Genomic DNA, 24,402 nt, shown 5'->3' on the forward strand with positions numbered 1-24,402 from the left:
GTTAAATTACATGAACCTCTTAACTGCGCTAAAGGTACAATACAAGCTCCTTTTCTTTTGTCACTTGTCCGAAAAAAAAGATTGTTGCGGCTTTCAAGAAAATGGTGTTAAATCAGCATTCAAATTCTAATCAGCGATCATAAGAAGATCAGCTTTCGAAAATACATTGGCGAAAACCTACTAACATTCGATAATTACCTAGGCAAAATTAAATGGGAGAACTTTATCCTCCTGTCCGTATTACTCAAACCCTATGCGTTGCAAGGCTTGTCAGGTTCTTGGCCACACCGCACCACACCACAAATTGTCGCAACTTTGAAAGTTGTGCTACATGCAACCTCTCTACCCCCACTCTTCTGCCAAGGTCCCAGAGTTATGAGCGCTAACTGGCAATTAAACAACCCCTATTCCTCGAACTGATGCGCTGAATTCTAACAAACTAAAGAAATACCCTAAATAAACTCGGTATGTGTGACGCAATCAAAAAATACAATGATCCCATACTACTCCGAACCCACCTGTGTAGCAAAAGTTTGAAATAACAATATTAAGGAAGCCACAACTCTAAATAAACCTATTACACAAAATACAGCGTCTTATCTTACCATCACGACTCTCCTCTCGCTCCTCCCTTCTTTATCGATTAACGCACCTCCAATCACCCGAGGGTAGGGGTATCGCCACACTTACTCCACCCTTTTCAGAACCTAAATTACCGATCCTCCCTGACTAATTCTCGGATCTAATCCTTTTATATTAATTTACTCATTAACATTTTTCCATCTTTTCTCTTATCGCCTTAATATGATATCTATTCTGCAATGGAATATGAATGGCTACTTTAATAAATATATTGACTTGGAAATTGTAATAAAAAAGCCATAACCTCTCCGTAATCTTATTTAATACAACTCACCTTAAACACAAGGTCACTCTTCACTTCTCTAAAGCTATCCTTCGCCAGTTTTATAATCTTCCATATATTACGTCTAACAAGCAGGGCATTACCATCCTTATCAAAATAAACCTACCTCACCTACAAACTTCTAACAAAATTAAAATAGTGTAGGGTTATTCTCCTCCTCCAATTGTTTTCAACAACAGAATACCTTCATCTTCCCAACTCTTTATTACAGCTGGTGATTTTAATGCTTCCTACAACGCAAAAGGTCGAACAATTATCCTAACTGACGGATCTCCCACCCATTTTTCTATCCATTCATCGTTTACACATATTGGCCTTACCTTTTTTTCTGAATCCCTCTCTTCAAAAGTATCATGGCTCCTCATTAAATATTCATGCTAGTGATCATTTCCCTATTCCCTCCAAAATCCAATTTTCGCGCCCCCAAACCTTTTTCAAACCCAGAATATATTTCAAAGTTACCGAGCTTACTAGCCCAAATTGGAGGCTGCCTGCGAAACTTTCTTCGGTTCCTTCCCTATTTCATCCAACATTAACCAAGAAAATTCCGACATCCAAAAAATCATCCGTTCCTTAGCAAATCAATCCATCTCACGTTCTACAATAAAGCCGATCAAGCCTGCTCCTTTGTGACTTTTAGCTTTCAAAATAAAGAGCCAGAACGCGCGACAGAAATTCAAGTGCACTCGGACCGAATCATATTTCATCCTGTACAAAAAAATTTTAAACGTAATGCACTTGGCGTAAAGCCAAAAGTCTATAAATAGCCTTAGAGTTTGCCGTCCATTTCTCAATGCCTCTTCTAATTCCAGCTTTCAGAGACATATAATTGTATTTTACTTCCACTAACCTTAGCTGGATCATATTGTCGAATATCCTTTGGCATTAGCAATAAACTGGACTGCCCCACATTTCTATTTCATTAGCCTTCATTGCGATTTTTGCTTACTTCGAAGGTGTCCAACGGTATTTTTTTAAATACCATATTGCAAGTTCATGATTGATTTCATGTTTTGAACTCCCGATTATGGACAGATAAACAACTGTTTTACTAAACTTTCAAAGCCACAGGTTACAACATCTATTTTCAGGAACGAAGTGTGAGCTTATACTTTCGCACAGGGCCTTTTATGCAGAGATTTGATTATTATAGAGATATTTAAATTCTGCTATGTACTATACTTGTGTATTTATAGTGCAAATTACATATTTGGATTTAATTATTGGACATGGCCTAGTTTAGAGTGCTACGGTAAATACCAGCAGCACTGCCTCATTTGCGGTATTCATTAGTACCGATATCTCAGCAAACCTCCGACACTTTAGAGAGCAGCACTATCACCCTGGGCAAACTTTCTCATCCAGAGCATAATCGGATCACGATTTTCGTTCAACCAGTTAAAATTGTTTGGCAGTTTAGTGTTGAGTAAAGCCATGTCAAGTGATCCTCGAAAATTTCACTAAGTCACGGAGTCAATATCTCGGGAATGGAGTAAAAGTACAAAATTCTAATTTCAGATTATTGAAGGTAAACGTTTTCCGCACAATTATTCGTAAGTCCGATTGTTTAACAGCGTGAAGAAAACATGAAAAAATGCAACTGATTACAAAAAGTTATTATTTATTTATCTATTTGTCACAATAAAAATAGTTATTAACACTTAAAAAATAGTACAGACAATACTTGACTGGTATGCAAAATTTCACGTCATTATCTATTGTAGTTTTGGAGTAATTAATTTTTCAATTTAATTTTGCTTAAAACTTTGATTGTTAATAACAATTGCTAAAATTGGAATTTGCGCGAAATATTTATAGAACAGCGTTAACATGACTTTGACTACACAACGAGACATCTTGCGCTCAAATCCGTGACTTAGTGAAATTTTCGAGGATCACTTGACATGGCTTTACTCTGTTGCCCTTTACCTACATCACAAAATGGGTATGAAATTATAAGATAGTGTAAGTAGATGTGTACAATTTTCGTTAAGGAACTCAATACACACCAAAAGTCCAATAGTGCTTCTTGAATACATTGCACGAAGTAGAGTGATACGCTCTTGCGAACACCATTCGACGGGCATATCGATAGAGCTACCAACAAATTTTCGTAATTGTGTCTCCGTTTGTGAACAACCTAATGACGAGATGAGTGCGCGACGCAACGCCTGATCATCTGATTGTAACACTTGGTTATAGACAAAATCGAATTCTGCATCACCCGACTTGCGCAGTCCATTGCAGGTTTGGTTCTATTGCGATACCATTGTGCATTGCTTCCTTTAATTTGATAGTCGTTTGTTTCAGGCAGCTCTCAATTCCTGATAAGCAAGCGAGATCAATGGCGATATTACGGTAAGAAGCTGTTCACCAGATAACCCATTCATTCCCAAATTATCAAAACGACTGTCACTAGCGATGCAACATAGAGTTGGAAATTTCACCCGTCAAGTATTTGTTGGGTGTGATTACTACAGAGTGGGACGTAGCCCAAGGTGCATACTGATCCTCCTTCCGCAGATTCGAGACGACCTGAAGAATTGAACTGGTAGACCTAATGAATAGGTTGAGCACGATTGCGCGGAAGGAATTTGTATGGACGTGATTTCAGCTCATCAATGATAAGGTTCCAGTTTTGTTCATCGTAATTGATGCGATAGAAACCGGTCGATTGTTTATTGAGAATCCAATCATCAGCTGCTAGACTATTATCGCTGATTTCGATTTCTTTCGTTTTGAGCTTAAATGCGATGTAGTAGTGTTACGGTAGTCTGGATTTGATTTATGGGCATAATTCAAAGGGATGTCCCAAGTTTTGTCCGATGTTTGATTTTTATTTTCGTAGAAAGCTTCTTGGGTTATGATGAATGTGTTATTGCTGTAATTGCTGGCTCATCGAAGCATGGGAATGCACATCGAGCATCGATCGACTCAAATTGTGTCGTTGCTAAATAACTGGAAGTATAAAGCACACGCGGTTTCCATGAAAAATGCTATTGATAACGGTCAAGATTTCACTTACTGTGTGCTGTCTTTTTCATCTCTATAGGTGGACAAGTAAAATCCGTCATTATCGACACGCAATTCGCCTGCATAGGTGATGTTCAAAACCCAAAAGGTGCCTTTGCTAAAGGTGAGTGACTGGTTTGTCGGTGTTAGACTAAGAAATTCACGTGCGTCCTCATACGAGGTGCTTAGCTGCTCTACTTCACGATCCATGCCGTTTCCGTTTGTAATGTTTGCTTTGATTTCTGATAGTTTACGTTCATGCAAAACTATTGTCTTTGTATTCTCGATAACTTCTAATAGAATTTTTACAGTGCCTGTGAATCTCTTCGTGCCATTGCGCACATTCGTTGTCAGTTCAACGTCATAGTGCAGTGGTTCGGTGGCCGATAATTCAGATCAGCATCCGTCTCACTCAAAGAAATGATTTCTCAATGTATGATAAGTGGGGCAATCTTATAATATCCAGGCAGGATACCGGGACCGTGCGATGCCGCTTCGGAGGATATAATAATGGATAACGTGGCCAACAGTATAGTACTTCCCTCCACTTTATTGCAGTACATTTCACAATATAGATGACCGCAGTGGAATTAACGAAATGTTCTCGCCGTTATGAGGAGTAGACTTTAACAGTCTGTCTAATAAAAGTGTGACCGCCAAAATTCTAGCTTAGAGTTCTGATATAAAAAAAATGTATATACTATATTACTAAATAGGAGTATCCTTTTCGCAATACGCGTTGTGGAAATTGTAAGTTTTGTGAAAAATTTATTGAGCGTACGTTGTTTTCACAAAATGAGTTGCGTGAGTGAAAAACAAATTGAAGAAGTGCAAAAAAATACCTCTCCAACGCAAGATCAGAAGACCATACGTGCAGAGTACCTCATAATATTGAAAAAAACTGCTGCTCTCATTCTCACACATTGAAAAAAGACTTCTATAGGCTTAGCCAAATTGAGAACGAAATTGGGCAAACCAAATGGGGCTAACCCACCAAGAACTAAGAGGGAAGCTCCATACAAAGATTGGTTGGTCATCCATCCGCAGAACGGCGGAATTGGTGACCATTTAATCACCATGCGGAATAAATAAATAAATATTATAACCGCGGTCTTCTGAGGTGAAGCATCCTCACTTCCTCCCCTAAAAGTCTTATTCCGTCAATAATTATGAAATACATACATGAATAAGAAACCCTAGTCTCGGATAACCAAGACCCAAATCAAGACCCAATATATCGGGAAGCTCAGATCTTCCGACAGAAAAGACCATATATTCGAGCGGTGTGTAGTCTGTGGCCAAGCTGGGCCAAACTTCCACTCTGTCCCTTCAATAATACCAACCCTGTTATAAGGCAAGTTGGTAACGATATTCCATTTTCCTCTGGAGCCAGCAGTGGAACCCTCCGTTCAGCTAGAAGCAGGGGAAGCAAGAGTTGCCCTATCAAAAGACAAGCGGATCTTGCTGTCCTTAATGCTGCCCTCTCAAAAGACAAGTTGATTTTATTGTTGCAGGTGGCATGGGAACTTCGGAATGAGTAACACGCTCAAAAATGTCGGCAGCAGCGAACCACATGGCTTAGCCAATGGTTTCTGGTGCATGCCCTTCTGACACTAAAAATGTTCTGGGTAGTACCCACCTCCGGAGGCATATAAGTGCTTCAGAAAGGTACTATCGGCAAGTGATCAGTCTTCAAAATTTTGGAGAGACTGAAGGACATCAGAGTAGCGGAGGAACAGTCACACCCCAATGTGTGACTGAATTCTTCATCACTGAACGTGGGGAGAAGGCCAAAATAGACTCTGCGCAAACGATTATAAGTAGTTTTATGAAAACTTTTGAACGTTGTTTTGAGTAATTAAGAACTCACTTGGTGTGTTCTAGGAGGCTTATGTTTTGGGAGGTTTAGGTAGCAGTACTGTTTGTCAATAGGGCCGTGTGAATCTGTAGACTTAAAGCGGTGCTTTAACCTAAGAAGTAATACTGAATGTAAACTTCCTATGAACTGTGAAACCTCTAAATTTCTAACTACTTTGTGGAATTTTATAAATCAAAATTAAAAAACGAATCAAGGTTTTTTGTAACTGCTGGAATAACACAGTAGACAACGTCATCGCAACTTTAAAAACACATGCGTAAAGGAAGAAAAACCTCACAAGAAAAAAAAAAATAACAAACCGCGAAAGCAAAACTAAAAAAGGGATTCTGGTGATCTTATTCGCATAGAAAGAGTTTAAGTTTTTATATACATAAGTTAAGTTAATTTTTGATCTACTTATTATAAACACTTAATTTGGTTTTAAATTTCTTATTTTTGAATAATATAAATTATTTTTATTTATTGAATGTGGGAGCAATTCGATTTTCAATTCATGTAAATATAAAATAATACGCACTGTTGATAGTATATGCTTCCTCAAGATAGTCGATGAATAGTAGACCACGCGCAACCTAAAATACCGAGGCAGCCGTTTGTTGTGCTTTCGGGCGCTTTGGACGAGGTTCACCAGTTGCTGTCCACTCAAATTACGATCGTTTTGATTCCGTAGTGAAAATATATGTCTATGCTTCATTCATTGACATATAGGGATGCAAAGTTTCCGGTTTATTACGTTTAAACATGACCAAACACTGTTCAGAATCATCAACATGTTCTTGTTTTTAGTCATCAGTGAGAAAACGCGGCACGCACTTTGAACAGAACTTTCTCAAAGTAAAATACTCATGCCATATAAAGCCAACACGTTCTTTTGATATCTTTATGACGTCAACTAACTCACGCACTTCACTTTTAGATCATTCAAAACGATTTTATGGATTTTTTTGAGGTTTTCTGGTGTTATCGCTTCCTTTAGACGCCCACTGCGATGTGCATCATCTGTGTCTCTACGACCACGTTTGGAGACAGCAAACATAGCATAACATTTTTCAAGTCATTGCTTTGATTTAACGGTGTTTTCCCCATCAATAAATACGAAACTATTTTTGAAGGAACGGCTCGGATCCTATTAATGACGAAGCCGCAGTCTTTCTTGCTAATGCAAATTGGGGCCCAAATTAGCCGGATGCGATTGCGTATTCTAACAGATTCAGTTTCCCGATACACTCAAGAACCAGTGACGACTTAATCTCACAGGATGACAAAGCCTTGAGTGCCGCCTGAACTGTCGCTCAGAATGGCAATTCGTTTGTTTCAATCTAAGTTAATCTCTGCACATAGAGAGATGGCATACACCTCCGCTTGGAAGATCCTTGGAAAACTACCCATCGGCACAGCACGCTTGGTTCTGGGGTCATATATTCCATCGCCTATGCCTTCCAGAGTCTTCGAGCCATCTGTGTACCAGTGCAATGCATACCCCTGGAGCTTTCTTTCAAATGCAGCTGTACTGCAGTTCAATTTTGAATTTCATATCGAATTTGATGACTTTAGTGATCTCTGGGAAGCCGGCTAAGTGGGAGCTGCTCAGTTTCACTAACAAGACAAAAAACTGCAGTCGCATCCGATCCAAATAGTCCAACTTCATGCTATGCTTATATTGCTGCTCGGCCTCAATCAAGCAAACGCCGACGTGAGAATTAGTTTAATGAATAGATAATATTGTACCTGATCGAAGGTTTTTTCTTTTTCAAAATTAACAATATGGCGGCCTCAGGAAATATTTTTCAGATTTTCGAGTAAAAAACCAATAATTAATTGTTAAAATAAATCGAAATTTTTGAAAAAAAAAATCCATCGATCAGGCACGAGTTTTTTATGTTTTTCAAAAGCAGTATAAATTTTATTCAAATATACTAAGCGGTTTTTAAGTTACAGTGATCACCAGTTCAAAAAACGTAGTTTTGAGAAAAACGCATTTAAAGTTTTGCTATCGATTTATATAGAGTTATACGAATTATTTAATTATCTACTTACACTGCGTCATCTATTCCTGGGCCATATAATAGTTCTTCAGCCGTCATAGCAGCTTCCAAAATATCGATTTGCTGTTGCCTACGTAGCATTCTACCTTCTCGAATGTTATCGTTATCTGCCACTTTCATCCAGCTACTTGCTCTCGAACGCACCGGAGTGCACGAGCGCCCTTTGTTATTTCTTGAATAACTCGAAAAGTATTTGTCGGACTCACTTCAAATTTTCCAAAATATTTTTAAGATATTATACTTTAAGAAAATGCAAAAAACAATCCATGTTTTTTAAATTCTGACTAACCCCTTAAAAGAATTTAAAAATTTGTCTATAATAAATATTGAAAACCCGAAATTTTGGGAAACTTTAAATTTTGTTTTGTCATTTACAATGTTGCCACATAGGTATATGGGAATGCACTAAAGAAATTAAGTAGTACAATTTCGAACTATGGTAAATAGTAGTGTGTAGAAAGTGGGCTTCCCATTCTTAGAATGGGTTAATATGTTAATCTACTTACAAATTTTGGATATTGCCTTTATCGTCCCAAGCCCAATGAATTCCTTGACTGACGTGGAATTTGAATTTATCAAGTTTCACAAGTTGTTCCTTAAGATGGGCCAATTTTTTTCCAAGTGAAACACATGACAATCAGTATTTGATCTACATCAAAATTAATTTAAATAAAACTACTTCATATTACCGTAGACATGCTAAAAATGTATAGGTTTTTCTCTTTTATATTTTCATTTTTAAGGACTGTAACACACACTTCAGCAGCAACAATACTGTCAAAAGACTATGAATACTCGTACATTCAATTTTGCGTGAATATAAATTGGGCTTCACAAATATTTTTTCACGTTGGAAGTCGTACACGGTTCGTGTCGATTGAAGCAAACAATATTTAAGCGCATGCGAAAGTGAATTAATCAAAAATGATTGAATAAAAAATTTGACGTCATCGCTGAAGAGTATACAAGCAAAAGGGGGCCAATTACATCCTTGTGAAGAGGAGGAGGAGGAAAAATCAAGAGAACCTACCAAACACCAAAAATTATACACACACACACTCTCTTGCCACGGCGTCATCCTCATAAAAACGTAGAAAAACTGCATTCAGAGGTTTTTTATACTTCGTGCTCTTACAATTTAACAAAAGGTGCTTCTGTACGTGAGTTTATTTAATTTAAATGTCAAAAATTTTCCAATAAATATATTAACAGGCCATTCACTGAATTTTTATTCTTCTTTCTTCTTCTTCGTCCTTCTGTTTGTTTTTTATTATTATAACTCATGACTTCAGCCGGTTGTCAAAATCGTGAAAAATAAAGTGACGGTTTTCGGAAGACGACACCTTTAGTTTGCTGTTCACCGTGGAATTAATTTCATTATGCTAAAACATTTAAATATATCTCGGTAGGTGAAACACTTGAAGTACCACTCTGGCGCTCCCCAAGTAGCCCTAAAGCGCCGTTTTGGTATGGTTTGGATGTTCGCCATTATGAGACCTCTAATAGAAAGATATCTACAGCCAGTCAGAGCTGTTGGTATAATGGAGAAGAGGATGGGATTTGGGTTGACGCACTGCCCTGCCTATCGAAGAAAGAAGCACCCCTTAAGTGACCTTAAGGGGTCCCGGAGCTCTAGAAATTTCAAAAAATCGATTTTTTTTATATTATATTTTGTAAGTAGCTTTTAAGAATATACCTTGAAATTTTTGGAGCGATATTCCCAGTATTTTCGATTGTACAGTCGTTTTAGCAGGTACAGTCAGATTCGTCACGTGGTCACTCTCAAAACTCGAGCACTATAGACTCAATTATTTCAAAACTACGTTTTTTGGCTTGGTGTGGTCAAAAACAAAAAAATTATTCAACCAAATCATGTGATATTTCAATATGTTTTTCACAACATCAATGGCTAGCGCACATACTAGAATCATATTACAACATTATTTCAAGTATTTCATTTTTTTTTATTAAAAAACTGAAAAAAGCTGATTTTTAGTTGTATTCTTTTTTTTTGGTTGTATTCTAGTATTTGTATTCTAGTACGGGGCATAGCTACAGTTATACTGATTAATAATGTTTTTGGTGTTTGTGTTTCAGATAAATAGAAGAGCCAAAATGGACACACCGTTCAGGCCCAATTTTTCGGCAGGATTATGTTCAGCGTCATTTATAAAATTATTAAAATTAATTTTTTTTTTCATTTTAGTATGTAAAAGAAGTTAAATAAAAAGCCTAAAAACTTTAAATATCGTTTTAATTTTTTTATTAAAAAAAAAAAGATTCCTGAAAATATCCTAAATTTTCGAGCTGCTATTATTATTATTATTTATTTATTAAATTATAATTAAAATTATAAAGTAATATGTTTACTGCACTAGCTACCAGGGCTATCGGCTAAGTCATTACGTGAAATAATTAGTATTACTTATTGTATATTATATACTTATATTTATTTACATACTATACTTATCTATTATAATATCTTAGATTAGATGCGCCATGTTCAAATGTTTTAAAAAGTTGAAAATGAGTTTTACGTTGGTTTCTGATGCATTGGAGAGAATTTCAATTGGGTTTTTATTTGCAAAATATTGCGTGCGTAGATGGGAAATAGCGGTACAACTTAGCAAAATATGACGTACACTTAGATCAGATTTGTTGCAGAAAGTACATGAAGGTGGTTGAGAATTCTTCAAAAGGTATTCATGTGTTAGAAGGTAGTGGCCTAACCTTAGGCGTATAAAACATTTATTCATCCAGGTTGATGTGTTTGTTGGTAAGATGATCCCATTCCCATGAAGATTCACTTCTTTGTATTGGTGTTTATAATTGGACCAACTACGTTCTTGCCGTGAACCCATAGCTTTGGAGAATATATTTTTGATGGATTTTTGTCCGAACGGCATGTGGTAGTGGAGACACAATTTTAAAGCACGTTTTGCTGCTTTGTCAGCATATTCATTACCTGTAATACCTGCATGGCTAGGCACCCACATGAGTTTTACTTTTGGTGACAGACTAATTAGTAGTTGCTGTGAACGGTATAGAGGATCGACAGTAATACGAAATCTTTTTGCAGCTTTAAAGACAGATAGACTGTCAGTGCATATTACCGTTTTATTATTGATGACTTTAGTCACAGACAAAGCTGATAATATACCCTGCAGTTCCGCGTCAAATATGGTTGCATAGTTCGGGAGTAGTCCACAGGTTAAAGTGTCGCCATTACTGTTTGTAACAGCAAATGAGACTCCATCATCTTGTTTTGAGCCATCCGTGTATATGAAATTCCAGCCATTCTCTTGCAATGGATTTGCTACGCTATAAAAATGTGACTGGTAAGTAGAGTTATTTGTTATTTCTTTACGCAGGAGAGCTAATTCATTCACAAACACGTCTCTTTTAAGCGCCCATGGTGGAAATTTGGTGGCGGGGATCTTCATTGGGTGTGCGTCCATATTCAAATCAGACGCTAATTCTTTTATTTCGTATAGTGCTGACTTATGTGACATGCAAGTTTTCCTTTGTTTAAGAAGCTGAATTTCTTGATGTAGAATATGTTCACTGGTGCAAAATAGTTTGTAGACAATACGACTGCGTAGATATTGTATGCGGTCTTCAATTGATAGAAAGCCACCTTCAGCTAGAAGATTTTTTACTGGTGTCGACCTGAACGCTCTAAGGCTTCGCCTTACTGCCATGTTAAAGGGCGCCTTGATCTTATTAAGGGTGTCTTTGCTGCATTTACCATATATTTGTAGTCCGTAATCGATTTTGCTCTGTAACGTTAGCCTGGTGACACGGTCATGGTGTAAGTTGAGTATTGTTTAGGAGGGTATGGTGTAGAGTTATGTCTCAAGTGTGTTTCTTGGATACAAATTAAGTGGGGGCTGCTAAAACCGGACATTTACAAAGAAAGTGCTGAACAGTCTCCTTCTTTGAAAAAAGATGTCTACTCAGCATTCATTCCTAAGCATCCTACCGAGCAGTATTTCGCGGCAGAAAAAATGCAGTAGCTATAATACTGTGCTTGATTTATTGGTTCACTTGAATAGAGCCTCTAACTAAATAAGAAAAAATACATTTATTATATAAAGCTTTGTGTTGTCACTTTGATTATAAATTGCTTTGTTAATACATTGATGAATGAATTTGTACAAATTCTCCAGTTAGCCTAATGGAATTTCAGACCAGGCCGTTTTAATGATTCGATTCAAAGATTATTTGTCTTGAAATTGTTGCCCATTCTCATTAACCTTAAGAGCAAGCCATTCCCATAATTTTCAATAATGTTCAGAACTGTGGAATACGGCGGCCATGCTAAAATGTCGTAGTTTTGGGCCCAATTCAAGTTTTGACCACACTCGAAGTGCGCCTAGATGCATTTTTCTGTTGAAAGATCCCATTAATAAGTCCAAATGCTGCACGAATCTCGGCAAAATATCATTCCTACAGAGCTTCAAAGCTGTTTGCTGTAATTTTCAGTTCGAACGCGCCATAGTACGACATTGGTCCCCATTCCATAACACCATGATGGAAAGAATAATGAGATGGCGCCTATCGTGGTCCCGTTACTTTGCTCTCAGCGAATTTCACAACGAGTTACGTGATTTTAGCTCCAGTATGGCCAGATTACCATTTTCGTAACTTGATTTAGCATTTTGTTTTTTGTTATTTAGTCGCGCAGTTTTAGTTCTTTCTTCTTGACATTTTTCTAGCCTGTTCTAATTAAAAGTAATGTTTATAATTTTGTAAAATATACATAAAATTAGTTCAATAATTCACTCAGTTTTATTTAGCTTTACTTTTTTTAATATCTGGTGGCATTGCCCGCGATTGCAGGTGTTGTTGGTGTTCTTCTGCTTTCGGCAGTCAAATCTCTCTCTCGCTACTGCAGTATTTGGATATAAAAACGCACTAAAATTCCCATTCAAAGAAAATAACACAACAAATTTTTATTGAATCACTTAAAGAACTTTGTATGCGTGACAAATTGTCTTTAGAATGTGCGTTTTTTTTTAAATAAAATAAATGTGTTATGCTTATGTACAATTTAATTTATGAGTTTTTTTTTGTTAAGCGAGACTCTTTTGTTAAGGGAACGACTTATTTGCTATATTTGAGGTAGATAAGGTACTCTTTTTGTAAAAATGTCAGTATGGTTTCTTTGGTATTTTCTGGTATTTTGTTGCTTATTTTTAAAATGAATACACCTCTTGATGCCCTACGTCCCACTAAGGATTGATGGCCGGAAGAAACGATTTCACCTCTATGGTTTTAATCCGCATTCAGTAAATTCAAACGCCTTTTAAGAAGAGTTGAGAGAGGGACATTTAATATTCTTCCATAACCTTAAAAGGAGCAAAAAATTAAATTCACACTTTCAAAATATAAAATTTTATAAGACCCAACTAATTTTCTTTAGCACTAAAATCTTCTCAGAGTGGCCTTTTTTAACCTTCTTTTGTATAATAATACAGTTTTTTTTAACTGAAAGTTTCGGTAGCTTTAAGTTAAAAAAAAGAAACAAACACGAAACTTCAAAATTTTCGCACTTTTAAGTCTTCATCCTCAAGTAGGTACGGGCCCAGGATTCTGTATCTCCTGATCACCTAATGCTTCATAATTTTCGATGAAGTGTTCCATGGACTCCTCTTCATCACAGCTGAACCTGCATAAACTAGTGCTGGGCAGTCTTGTTTTATTGAAATGTTTATTGCAAAAAAGTGGCTTGGAAATGATCCACAGAGTAACCTCAGGCCCTTTTTATCCAAGGTTATGGAAGATTTTGCTCTGTTGGTATTAAAGTTGAGGAACTTTTTGGAGTGATTCATACCGTTTGTACTGTTTCAGTAATCCCTGGTTGGTTTCTTGGTACACCTGAAAAGTGGGGTTGGTCTAATAAATTACCTTTCCGCTTTTGGCATGAAAGTCTGTCTTTTCGGTCCCTTCGTGTCCCTCAGGTCCTGGGACCCAAACCAGGAAGATCTGATTAAGAGTCGCCAGTCTGTTGAGTGCATTGTTATACCCTAAAAGGACTTTTGAATGAATTTAAAGTTATTTAAAGCTTTGACGACTCATTGACTGTCCGAAAGTATTTTAATTTTTTTCTTTTGCAAACAGAGTCTTTTTACGAATTTTTTCTTTTGGCTGGTCTAAAATAATATTCAGAATTTATTGTTTTATCAGTTGCAAGTAATCTACCAACGAAATTCTTTTCGCATCTCAAAAAATTGACACTAACACCTTCCTGGCCGATTTCTGGATACGAATTCGTTTCGGAGCCGAAGAACCAGATTCACACCACTCCTTAGGCTCTTGTTTTGATTTAAGATCATAGTAATATACCCAAGTCTCATACATAGTGAAAAATCGATGCACAAAATCCAATTTTCGAAAACGCTCTAAATGTTCGCATTCGAATGTGTTTTTGTTCCGTTGGCAGGAAATGCGGCACCCATTGGGCACACAGCTTTCTGAAACCCAATACTTCAGCCAAAATATTGCTCACACTGCTCATTGAGATGCCTAGGCCTCCCACTAAATTTCTTTCAGTCACTCGACGATTTTTCAATACGAATACTGGATTTTTTGGGATGGATTTATCGTGTTGTTGCTGTTTTTGGACGCCCTTCACGTGGATCGTCTTCAAGGCATCGTACAAGCCACGTTCAAATTCAACAACCCATCTTTATACTGCACTAATTGATGGTGAAAAGTCCTTATACATTTTCAACATTCGCTCATAAATTCCCGTTGCTTTTGAACCTTTCAAAAATAAAAAACTCAATCACTGTATCTGGTTTTTTCCATTGTAGAAAATAGGTACTGTGACACGTCACTACTAAATGGCCTGCAATCAGAGAATGAAATGAAACTACACATATGAAGAGTGTACCAACATAATAAAAAAAAATTAGACTAGCAGCAATGCCCTTTCTTATGCAACCGCAAAACTTATTGAACAACCTAGAATATTTTGATTTCAATGTTTTGTTTCGATCCTTACTCATTCTTATTTATTTTCACGTTGATTGTTTGTGAGCTCCAAGCAGGCGTGTATGTATATTGAGTACAATAACCTTAAAGAAGACCAAAAGTGTGGTTATTAAAAGTTTACCCCAATCACATTGTGTTGTCAACGCGCGATAATTTAATTTTATCTATTTTAAATTCATTCCATTTCTCTATTCGCTTTCCCATGATATTCTAAAATTTAAAAAGTTTGTTGCTCTAATGTCATCTGCCGTCACCTTGTATACGCCTTGGCTACTTTGCTAATGAATACAATTTATGCTGTATCCCGCAGGTAAGATATGCGGGAATGGATGCTATGTTGATATCGTTTAGATATAATAAGATTAATTCACTTTTGGATCTGCTTACAATTTTTGTTTCAATCGGCAAAATGCACAAAACGCCGCACATAATTTTACTGTTTGTAGGGCTAATATCTCCGTTCTAATGATTTCGTTCAGGTAATATGAACGGCGTTAAAATAGGGCCGGGCCAAGAAACTGAAGATCTTAATTTCATCATTGAAATAAGGTGCAAAAATGTTCACCACACTAAACTTTACAAAAGAATTAGAAATGACCAAATAACTTTCATTATATGCGTTTTCGCCTCAGTAAACGTGTAAGGAATACAGGGTGAAGTCCATAATATACGAGACTGGGCTAAAATAGAAACGTCAGGAGCTTTGTTCTGATAACTTCGAGTTTATTTATTTAAAATAGTCCCCTCTGGCCCCGATACACTGTTTTGTGCGATCTAAAAGCTTTTCGAAAGAGTGGTTCAGGAATGCCCTTCAGGATTTCCGTACAAGCCTTTTGGATAGCCCCTACGGACGCAAAACGTTTTAGTTTCATGGCCTAATGCAATTTCCCGAATAGGTAGAAGTCACAGGGAGCCATATCAGGCGAATACGGTGAGTGATTGATGGTTAAAAAGCGATTTCTAGTAACAAAATCAGTCACAAGAGTGGATCGATGAGGCGGGTCATTATCATGCAATAAGCTCCAGCTTCGCGGTATACAGGGCGAATTGACGGTTTGGCCCGTTGGAAGAAATTTCTTGTGAACGATTCCCTTGGAATCGTAACAAAAATGGATTTGACTTCTCCAAACATGATTTTTTAGGTGGTGGCTCGTCTGGGACCTTCCCTTCGGCGCTTTGACGCTTAGTTTTAAGTTAATGTTGGAAACACCACCTTTTATCACCAGTTACAATGTTGTAAAGGAAGTTTTCGTATTTTCTCGCCTCTATAATGAGGTCTTTCGAATGTTGAATTCTGAGCAATTTGTGATCCTCAGTTAACTTGTGCGGAATGAAATATGCACAGACCTTTCGTAAGCCCAAATGATCAGTTAAAATGCGATAAATCGATGTTTTGAAGATATGCAACTCCCATTTCATGAATTGGAATGATTTCTTTCGGTTCATTTTTGATAAATTTACCAACAATTTCGATGGCGTTATCGTTGATTACTGGTTTTCAGCGGCCCGTATGTTCATTGCCATTTATGTCCTCACAACCATCTCTGAAACGTGTAAACCACTCATGAACTCTGGCGCGAGATAGACAATCATCGCCATCAACTTTTTTCAGCAATTAAAATGTTTCGGTAAACGTTTTACCAATTATATGATAAAACAAAATTTACTTACTCAAATACTAGTCCAGAAATACGCAGGATTTCTTACAGATTATGAGCTTAGAATTATAGTGTGTCTTAATGCTAAGAGTTTCGTAAGTATTTCATTAATTAGTAAGCTCTCAATACAGGAGAATGAGAAACATAAGTAGCTTTAACTCGTTCTAAAAAAAATATCAGTACTCCTAAGGCTTTCTAGAGGCATATGAAAATAAATTCACTCAGGAAGGAAAGGGGAGTCAGTCGATTTACTTATAATGCCAACCAGCAAAAAAACTATGTAATGACTTTAAATTAATTAATAAACATCTAGCAAAAGAAAAATTTATATTCGCATATTTAGCCACATCCACTGGCAACTATGGTATACAAATGAGTTTGAACTTTAGCAATAAAATTAAGCACATTTCTTTCTCCTGTTGGAAGTTATATAAACTCAATTTATATGCAAGCAGCATTAAAAATTAGTTTTGCGTAGGAAAATTACAATCACAAGTACAGAGATGAACAAACAAACAAACAAAAAAAAAAAAAAGTAAACGAAAAGCATTCATAAGTCATCGGTAATGCATCTAATAAAGAAATGGAAGTGATTTATTAGTATATTTTTCTGAACAAGATTTACTTTATTCACGTTTCTGGGCAACAAAATTATTAGAATCGCCCATAAAATTTCAGTTTGGGAATTTCAAGCTTAGCTTTTCGATCTACTACGAGTATCACAAATAAATATGTAGATGTTCCAAAATAAACTTCGTTAAGGCAAAAAAATTACAACAACCAATTCAACAACGTATGTGTATATGCATGTGTGAGAAAAGGCATTTACCACAAATTACGATACAAATTCAAGTTCAAAATATTAGTTTAAACACGTACATTACATTATTCTGCACAAGCAGCTCAACAAAAAAAAAACTAAAACACCTCACAAACTCATTCGTCAAACAGTATATAAGCCCTTAGAATTGGCAACACTCAGTATGGTGTGCAAGAGAGCACAGTGTGAAATCAATAACAGGTGAAGTGAAAAACAAAACTTTTAAGAAGGGATTAAAAGGATAAAGTGTTTTATTTCAAAACTTAAAAATAATTTATATTGAAAAAATAAGAAGTAACACAACACAAATTAAAGTGTTCATAATAAGAAGAAGAAAAATTATCTTAACTAAAAACTCAAACTCTTTGCATGCGAAAAGGATCACCATAAATCCTTTTCAATTTAGTTCACACGCGCGGTTTTGTGTTTTTGTCTTGTGCGGTTTTTCTTCTTTACGCGGGTGTTTTGAAATTGGCGATGGCGTTTCTGCTGTGTTGCTTCTCCAATTACAAAATAACTTCAAAATTTTAATTAATTTTGACCTGCAGAAGAATGCGACACTCTATTTGATCATAACCATCAAAAGTTAATGGAAGGCTACCGCAACAGATCGCGTATTTACAAATTAGATATTAAGAATCAATTTTTATACCGCATGACTCCCACCAAGGTGTATTCATTTATAAGCAAGCAATGATCTCTTTTATTACTGCAACGAACTTTTGAGTTTTTCTACTATGATGTAAAAGTGATGAAAACCGCCCACGGTTTTTTCTAATGGTGCGAGATAGAAAAATTTTATGTGAATTAGGTTCTGTTTAGACGAATTTTTTTGTGCGAATTTTATCTTAATTAGAACCAAACAAGCTTTTGCTCATAAAATCAACTCTAAACGCGGATTTTTTGAAGTGAAAACTTCTTTAGAATCGTTGGGAGTGATTTGAGGAAAAGTGAAACGAAAAAAGCGACCAACTTGGCTACGAAGCGTTATATTATATGTTGATATAAAAGTAGCGACGAACTAAATAAAAATAACTTTTATTTTTTCTTGTGATTTGAACCAAGGATTTTGGATCGGAAGCTCACACTGCTAGTCGCTCGGCTACCGCGCCATGCTGTCGTCGCTGGCCTAAAAGTTATTTAGTTACGAAGCGTTATATTATATGTTGATATAAATAATTTTTGTGAGCGTGTAATTCTCAAAAGTTTTATTAGGTTTATTATTTAAAATGTATTGACTAGGTAGTGTGGTTATCAGCTTAACATCTGATAGATCCTCCATCGGAGGACAATAAATGTTAAACTGATTTTTGGAAATGGGCGGAGTGTTTTATGGGCTTGCTCCTTCTCTGCCACGGGTTGACCCGGTATTGCAGTACCGCCGGGATTTCGGCTTTGAATAAATACAAGAAAAAATATACTAATACATTTAGCTTTGGTGGGAAGAGCCATAAATTTTTATATGAATACATGTAGACGAAAATGGAATTTTTTTTTTTGAAATTTGCATTGTAGGACATTTCTGATTATTTATTGAAAAAAGTTTTTTGGCTTTTCTATTTTTGGTTTAGATACTGAAAGTCAGTTTAAGTGAATCGGTATAAATATTTCGTACATTAATTTTTGAAGTGAAAACTTCTTTAGAATCGTTGGGAGTGATTTGGGAAAAAGTGAAACGAATTACATATAAACGTAGCGACGAACTAAATAACTTTTAGGCCAACACCGACAGTATGGCGCGATTGCCAAGCGGCTAGCAATGTGAGCTTCCGATCCAAAATTCTTGGTTCGAATCACAAGAAATAAAATTTTTTTTTTTTTTGAAATTTGCATTGTAGGACATTTCTGATTATTTATTGAAAACAGTTTTTTGGATTTCAGCCTTGAATAAATACAAGAAAAAATATACTAATACATTTAGCTTTGGTGGGAAGAGACATAAATTTTTATATGAATACAAGTAGACGAAAATGGAAGAAATTTGTAAGTCTGTTTCTTCGGTCCGTTTGGGTATTTTTTTGACAACATCGAAACCAAAGCATTTGTATCATATTTTATCTATCATAAGCCACTCGTATCATTTGTTGAAATTGAAAACATTGAGGATGAATAATGATAAAATGAAGAAAATAAAATATGAACTTTATAGCAATATTATAATGAACCTATAATTATCCCGCTCCTAATGCTGCTTTCGTCTTATTCTCTCTCAGTTTGTTTTACGGAAGGTTTCACTTCTATCAAGTCTAACCGTTAGACTGGTATTTTTTTCTTTGTTTATTAGGTATATCCTGACTGGGACGTTTATCAGATGTTCCTTATCGACGACTTTCAAGTTGCACTCGCTGCTGATGGTTCAGGCCAAGCAAATCCAATGACGCATTACGTGCAAACTCCATCCGAGATCTCTGCACGTTACGATGATATTTCGTATTCGAAAGCAGCCTCGGTACTGTATATGTGGCAGTGTGTGCTGACCGACGAAGTGTTCCGCCAAGGACTAAATCTTTATTTGACTACAAAGTAAGTGTGTTTGTACATTTATCGCAACCCATTATAGGCAGCAGCTCTCATTGAGAATGACCGTTGCATAGTTTGTTGGATAGCTATTAGTTAACATATGTAGAGATTGTTTTATCATTAAGCAATCTGTCATCACGCGGGTTGCTGTTATGAGATCTAACAGTTGAGAGAATGGCTTATATGAAAGCTGGTAGTAGTATTCTAAACACAATTCTTTGAGATTTCAAGGCGAAATACCATTAGGCTAACTAACATATAAGTGTAATCATCGGATGGCGACGCAGGATGAAGGGATTAGCAATTTATTTGCTATATATTGCGATATACAGACATACATACAATAATACACTTATATATGATAATGACATATACGATAAAGTATTCTCACCTTCTGATAATTGAAACGTCCTTGTCCTCCAGTCGTTTTGGAGTGATACTAGATTTACATTTTACAACGAAAGTAACCTCGCCCAATAACGTTTAACACGGTAGGCGTTATTAACACTAGGGTGGCTAAAACTTTATAGGAATTTAGGGTGTGGCCTAAAGAATAAGAATATCAGGAATTATATAAAAGTGAGTGCATTAGCGTTGCACTCCCTTCGCACTCTGGAGAATTCGACTATTAATCCCCTTTCTCAACAGCTTACTCCACTAATTGTAAGGAAGTAGTAATCTCAATTAGCTGATTTGGTGGAGTAATAGTTTTTTCTAACAATCTAACTGTACTATAAGTATTTACATTTACATATCTTAAGGGAACCGATTTACCAAGTCGACCCGCCCATCCAATTTACGTGCTTATGTACGACTTTTTGAGAAATGGTGCAGGTCTTAAGTCTTCTTCTTCTTAATTGGTGCGATAACCGCTTACGAGGTTTTGGCCGAGTGTAACAAAGCGCACCAGTTGTTTCTTTCCTGTGCTAACCTTCGCCAATTGGACACATCAAGTGAAGCCAAGTCCCACTCCACCTGTTCTTTCCAACGCAGAGGAGGCCTTCCTCTTCCTCTACTACCACCAGCCGGATCGTTTGTATCCATTCGGACGACATGACCCAGCCAACGTAGCCGCTGGATCTTTATTCGCTGCGCTATGTCGTAAAGCTCATACAGCTCATCGTTCCATCGCCTGCGATGTTCGCCGTTGCCAACGTGGAAAGGTCTAAACATCTTACGCAGAATCTTTCTCTCAAACACCCAAGCGTCGCTCCCTCGGATGTTGTCATCGTCCACGCTTCTGCGCCATACGTTAGGACGGGCATGATGAGAGTCTTTTAGAGTGTTAGTTTTGTTCGTCGAGAGAGGACTGTACTACTCAATTGCCTGCTTAGTCCAAAGTAGCACTTGTTTGCAAGAGAGATTCTACGTTGAATTTCAAGGCTGACATTGTTATTGGTGTTAATGCTGGTTCCTAAATAAACGAAGTCCTTTAAAACCTCGAAATTTCTAACTGTCAACAGTGACGTGGGTGCCGATACGCGAGCGCGCCGACTGTTTGTTTGATGACAGGAGGTATTTCGTTCACCACCAAACCCATTCGCTTTGCCTCTTTATCCAGTTTGGAGAAGGCAAAACTAACAGCGCGGTTGTCAAGGCCGAACGATTAAGTTCTGCGGCTCGTAAGATGCTCTCCAACATCAGGTTAAAGAAGTCGCACGACAGCGAGTCACCCTGTCTGAAACCTCGTTTTGTATCAAATGGCTCGGAGAGATCCTTCCCAATTCTGACGGCACTGCTCGTATTGAGCAACGTCATCTTGCATAGCCGTATTAGTTTTGCGGGGATACCAAATTCAAACATCGCGGCATACAAGTAACTCCTTTTCGTACTGTCGAATGCAGCTTTGAAGTCGACGAAAAGATGGTGTGTGTCGATTCTTCTTTCATGGGTATTTTCCATGATTTGGCATATTGTGAATATTTGGTGGATGATAGACTTTCCAGGTCTAAAGCCACACTGATAAGGTCCAATCAGTTTGTTGGCGGTGGGCTTCAGCCTTTCACACAATACGCTCGCTAAAACCTTATAGGCGATATTTAGAAGACTAATCCCGCGGTAATTGGCACAGATTGCAGGATCACCCTTCTTATGGATTGAGCAGAGCACACTTAAATTCCAATCAGCAGGAATGCTTTCAACCGACCATATTTTGCATTGAAGCTGATGCATGCACCTTACCAGCTCCTCGACGCCATGTTTGAATAGCTCAGCCGGCAGTCCGTCGGCGCCCGCGAGTTTGTTTTTCTTTAGCCGCATTATAGCTCACCTTGCTCTTAAGTATGAGCGTTTAATTCAAAACTATGATTTGAAACTTATTCTTGGTACATCTATACAAAAGGTACTCTTTTATATGACTTCTTCCATTTTCCTGTGAGCGACAAAATGTATCTACATATTACTAACATTTTCCTTGCAGTATTTCACATAAATTATCTCAGATGTAAATATCCTCCAATTTCACCACAAAAAACTTCAAAAGCGATATATGACAGCTATTATTCCTTGCCCCCTTTTTCAAAAGCCTTTGCCATAGCATGGATCTTTTCGGTTTGATGCTGTACGGTATTCAACAGTCCCTTATTGGTTTTAATATTAAATTAATTTTTTTCTATAACTATTTTGAATTTTCCAACAGTCAGTATACTGCTGCTGATGAGTCGCAGCTCTTCGAAGCTCTTAGTAATGCTGCTGATGCCCAAAACGTATCACTTCCTGCGACTATGGCGGCTATGTTCTCAAGCTGGTCTCAACAATCAGGTTACCCTCTACTCACCGTTACACGTAATTACAACAATAACACATTCACCATAACCCAAGATGCTTTCTTCCCAAACAAAAATCAAACATCTGACAAAACTTGGTACATCCCCTTGAATTATGCCCACAAATCAAATCCAGACTACCGTAACACCACCGCATCGCATTTTATGCTCAAAACGAAAGAAATCGAAATCAGCGATAATAGTCTAGCAGCTGATGATTGGTTGATTCTCAATAAACAATCGACCGGTTTCTATCGCATCAATTACGATGAACAAAACTGGAATCTTATCATTGATGAGCTGAAATCACGACCATACAAATTCCATTCACGCAATCGAGCTCAACTAATTTACGACCTCTACCAGTACACTTCTACAGATCGCATCGACTACAGCATGCTATTTAATTTGCTTGAATATTTGCCGAACGAGGATCAGTACGCACCTTGGGCTACGAGCTACTCTGTAATTCTTACATTGAAAGTGTATCTGAATAGTGATACGGAATACAACAATTTCTTACTCTACGTAGCCTCATTGGTGACAGGACATTTTGAGAAGTTAGGCCTGAATGATGTATCTGGAGCACAGCGTCTTACCGTGCTAGTACGTAACCTCGTCATTGAACTCGCTTGCTTGTCAGGAGTTGAGAGCTGTCTGACGGAGACGAAAAACAAATTAAAGGAAATAGTGGACAATGGTATCACCATCGAACCAAGCTTACGATGGAATGTGTACTGTTACGGCATACGTCAGTCCGGTGATACTGAATTCGATTTTGTCTATAACCAAATATTGCAATCCAGTGATCAAGCGTTTCGTGACTCATTCACCTCTACATTGGGTTGTTCGCAAACCGAGTCTCAACTACAAAAATTTGTGAGTAGCTCAATCAATATGTCTGTTGAATGGCGATCACAAGAGCGCATCACCTTACTCGGTGCAGTGTATTCGAGCAGCAGTGTTGGACTCTTAGTGTGTATTGAATTTCTCAACGAAAATTGGGAGGCATACAGTAATTTAAATCCGGAATTCACCGGAGTTAACCCACTTTATCAAGCAATGGTTGACATGTCCACCTACATATTTAACAATGAGCAAGAAACCAAAGTGAGTATTGAAATATGCACACTTCTTATTTACACTATCTTACAATTTGTCACCCATTTTGTGATGTATCTTTACAGTATTTGGCGTTACTGGATAAGGTAAAGGGCAGCGATAAGCTGCCAAACGATTTGGAGACTGTCGCCAAAGCAAATATTCAATCTAATTTTGACTGGTTGAACGAAAATCGTGATCCGATTATGTTGTGGATGAAAAAGTTCGCCGAGGGTGGCAGTGCTGCACTCTAAAGCGAATGGTTGCTGAGATATCGGTAGTAATAATCGGAATATATAAGTACATAGTAAATGAGGCAGTGTGCTGGTATTCCCATAGTTCTTTAAACCGTATGAAATCGGTAAATGTATGTAATTTAAACTATAAGTAAATAAATATCATAAATGGCAGAATTTAAATATCTCTAAAATAATTAAATCCTTGAATGAGAGGTCCTGTGGCCCTATGTTCCACACTGTAACTCTAGGAATTCATGATGATGGTAAAAGGTCCGGTACAAAAGCATAAGCCCATATTTGGTTTCTAGAAAAAGCTTTAGTAACCTGTGGTTTTGAAAGTTTAGTAAGACAGTTGTATATTTGAACATAATCGGGAATTGAAAACATGAAATCAATCACGAATTTGCAATATGCGCTTTAAAAAAATACCGTTGGGCAC

The 24,402-nt window shown here is 37.1% G+C and overlaps 2 protein-coding genes and 1 pseudogene across 2 annotated transcripts in view; 2 read left to right on the forward strand and 1 right to left on the reverse strand.

The window, feature by feature from the left end:
• Positions 1–24,402, reverse strand: part of LOC129236833 (aminopeptidase N-like) — a 57,418-nt gene that overhangs the window by 8,744 nt on the left and 24,272 nt on the right. The gene's annotated exons all lie outside the window — the stretch shown is intronic.
• On the forward strand, positions 4,733–24,039 carry LOC129236842 (aminopeptidase N-like). Its single transcript, XM_054871100.1, has 4 exons — positions 4,733–4,741; positions 19,623–19,861; positions 22,497–23,733; positions 23,811–24,039. Exons 1-4 carry the CDS (start codon positions 4,733–4,735, stop codon positions 23,976–23,978), a joined length of 1,653 nt encoding a protein of 550 aa, XP_054727075.1. The 3' UTR covers positions 23,979–24,039.
• Positions 18,558–18,741, forward strand: LOC129236550 (U2 spliceosomal RNA; annotated as a pseudogene).

The sequence above is a fragment of the Anastrepha obliqua genome, chromosome 1, assembly GCF_027943255.1.
Source record: "Anastrepha obliqua isolate idAnaObli1 chromosome 1, idAnaObli1_1.0, whole genome shotgun sequence".
Classification (NCBI taxonomy): domain Eukaryota; kingdom Metazoa; phylum Arthropoda; class Insecta; order Diptera; family Tephritidae; genus Anastrepha; species Anastrepha obliqua.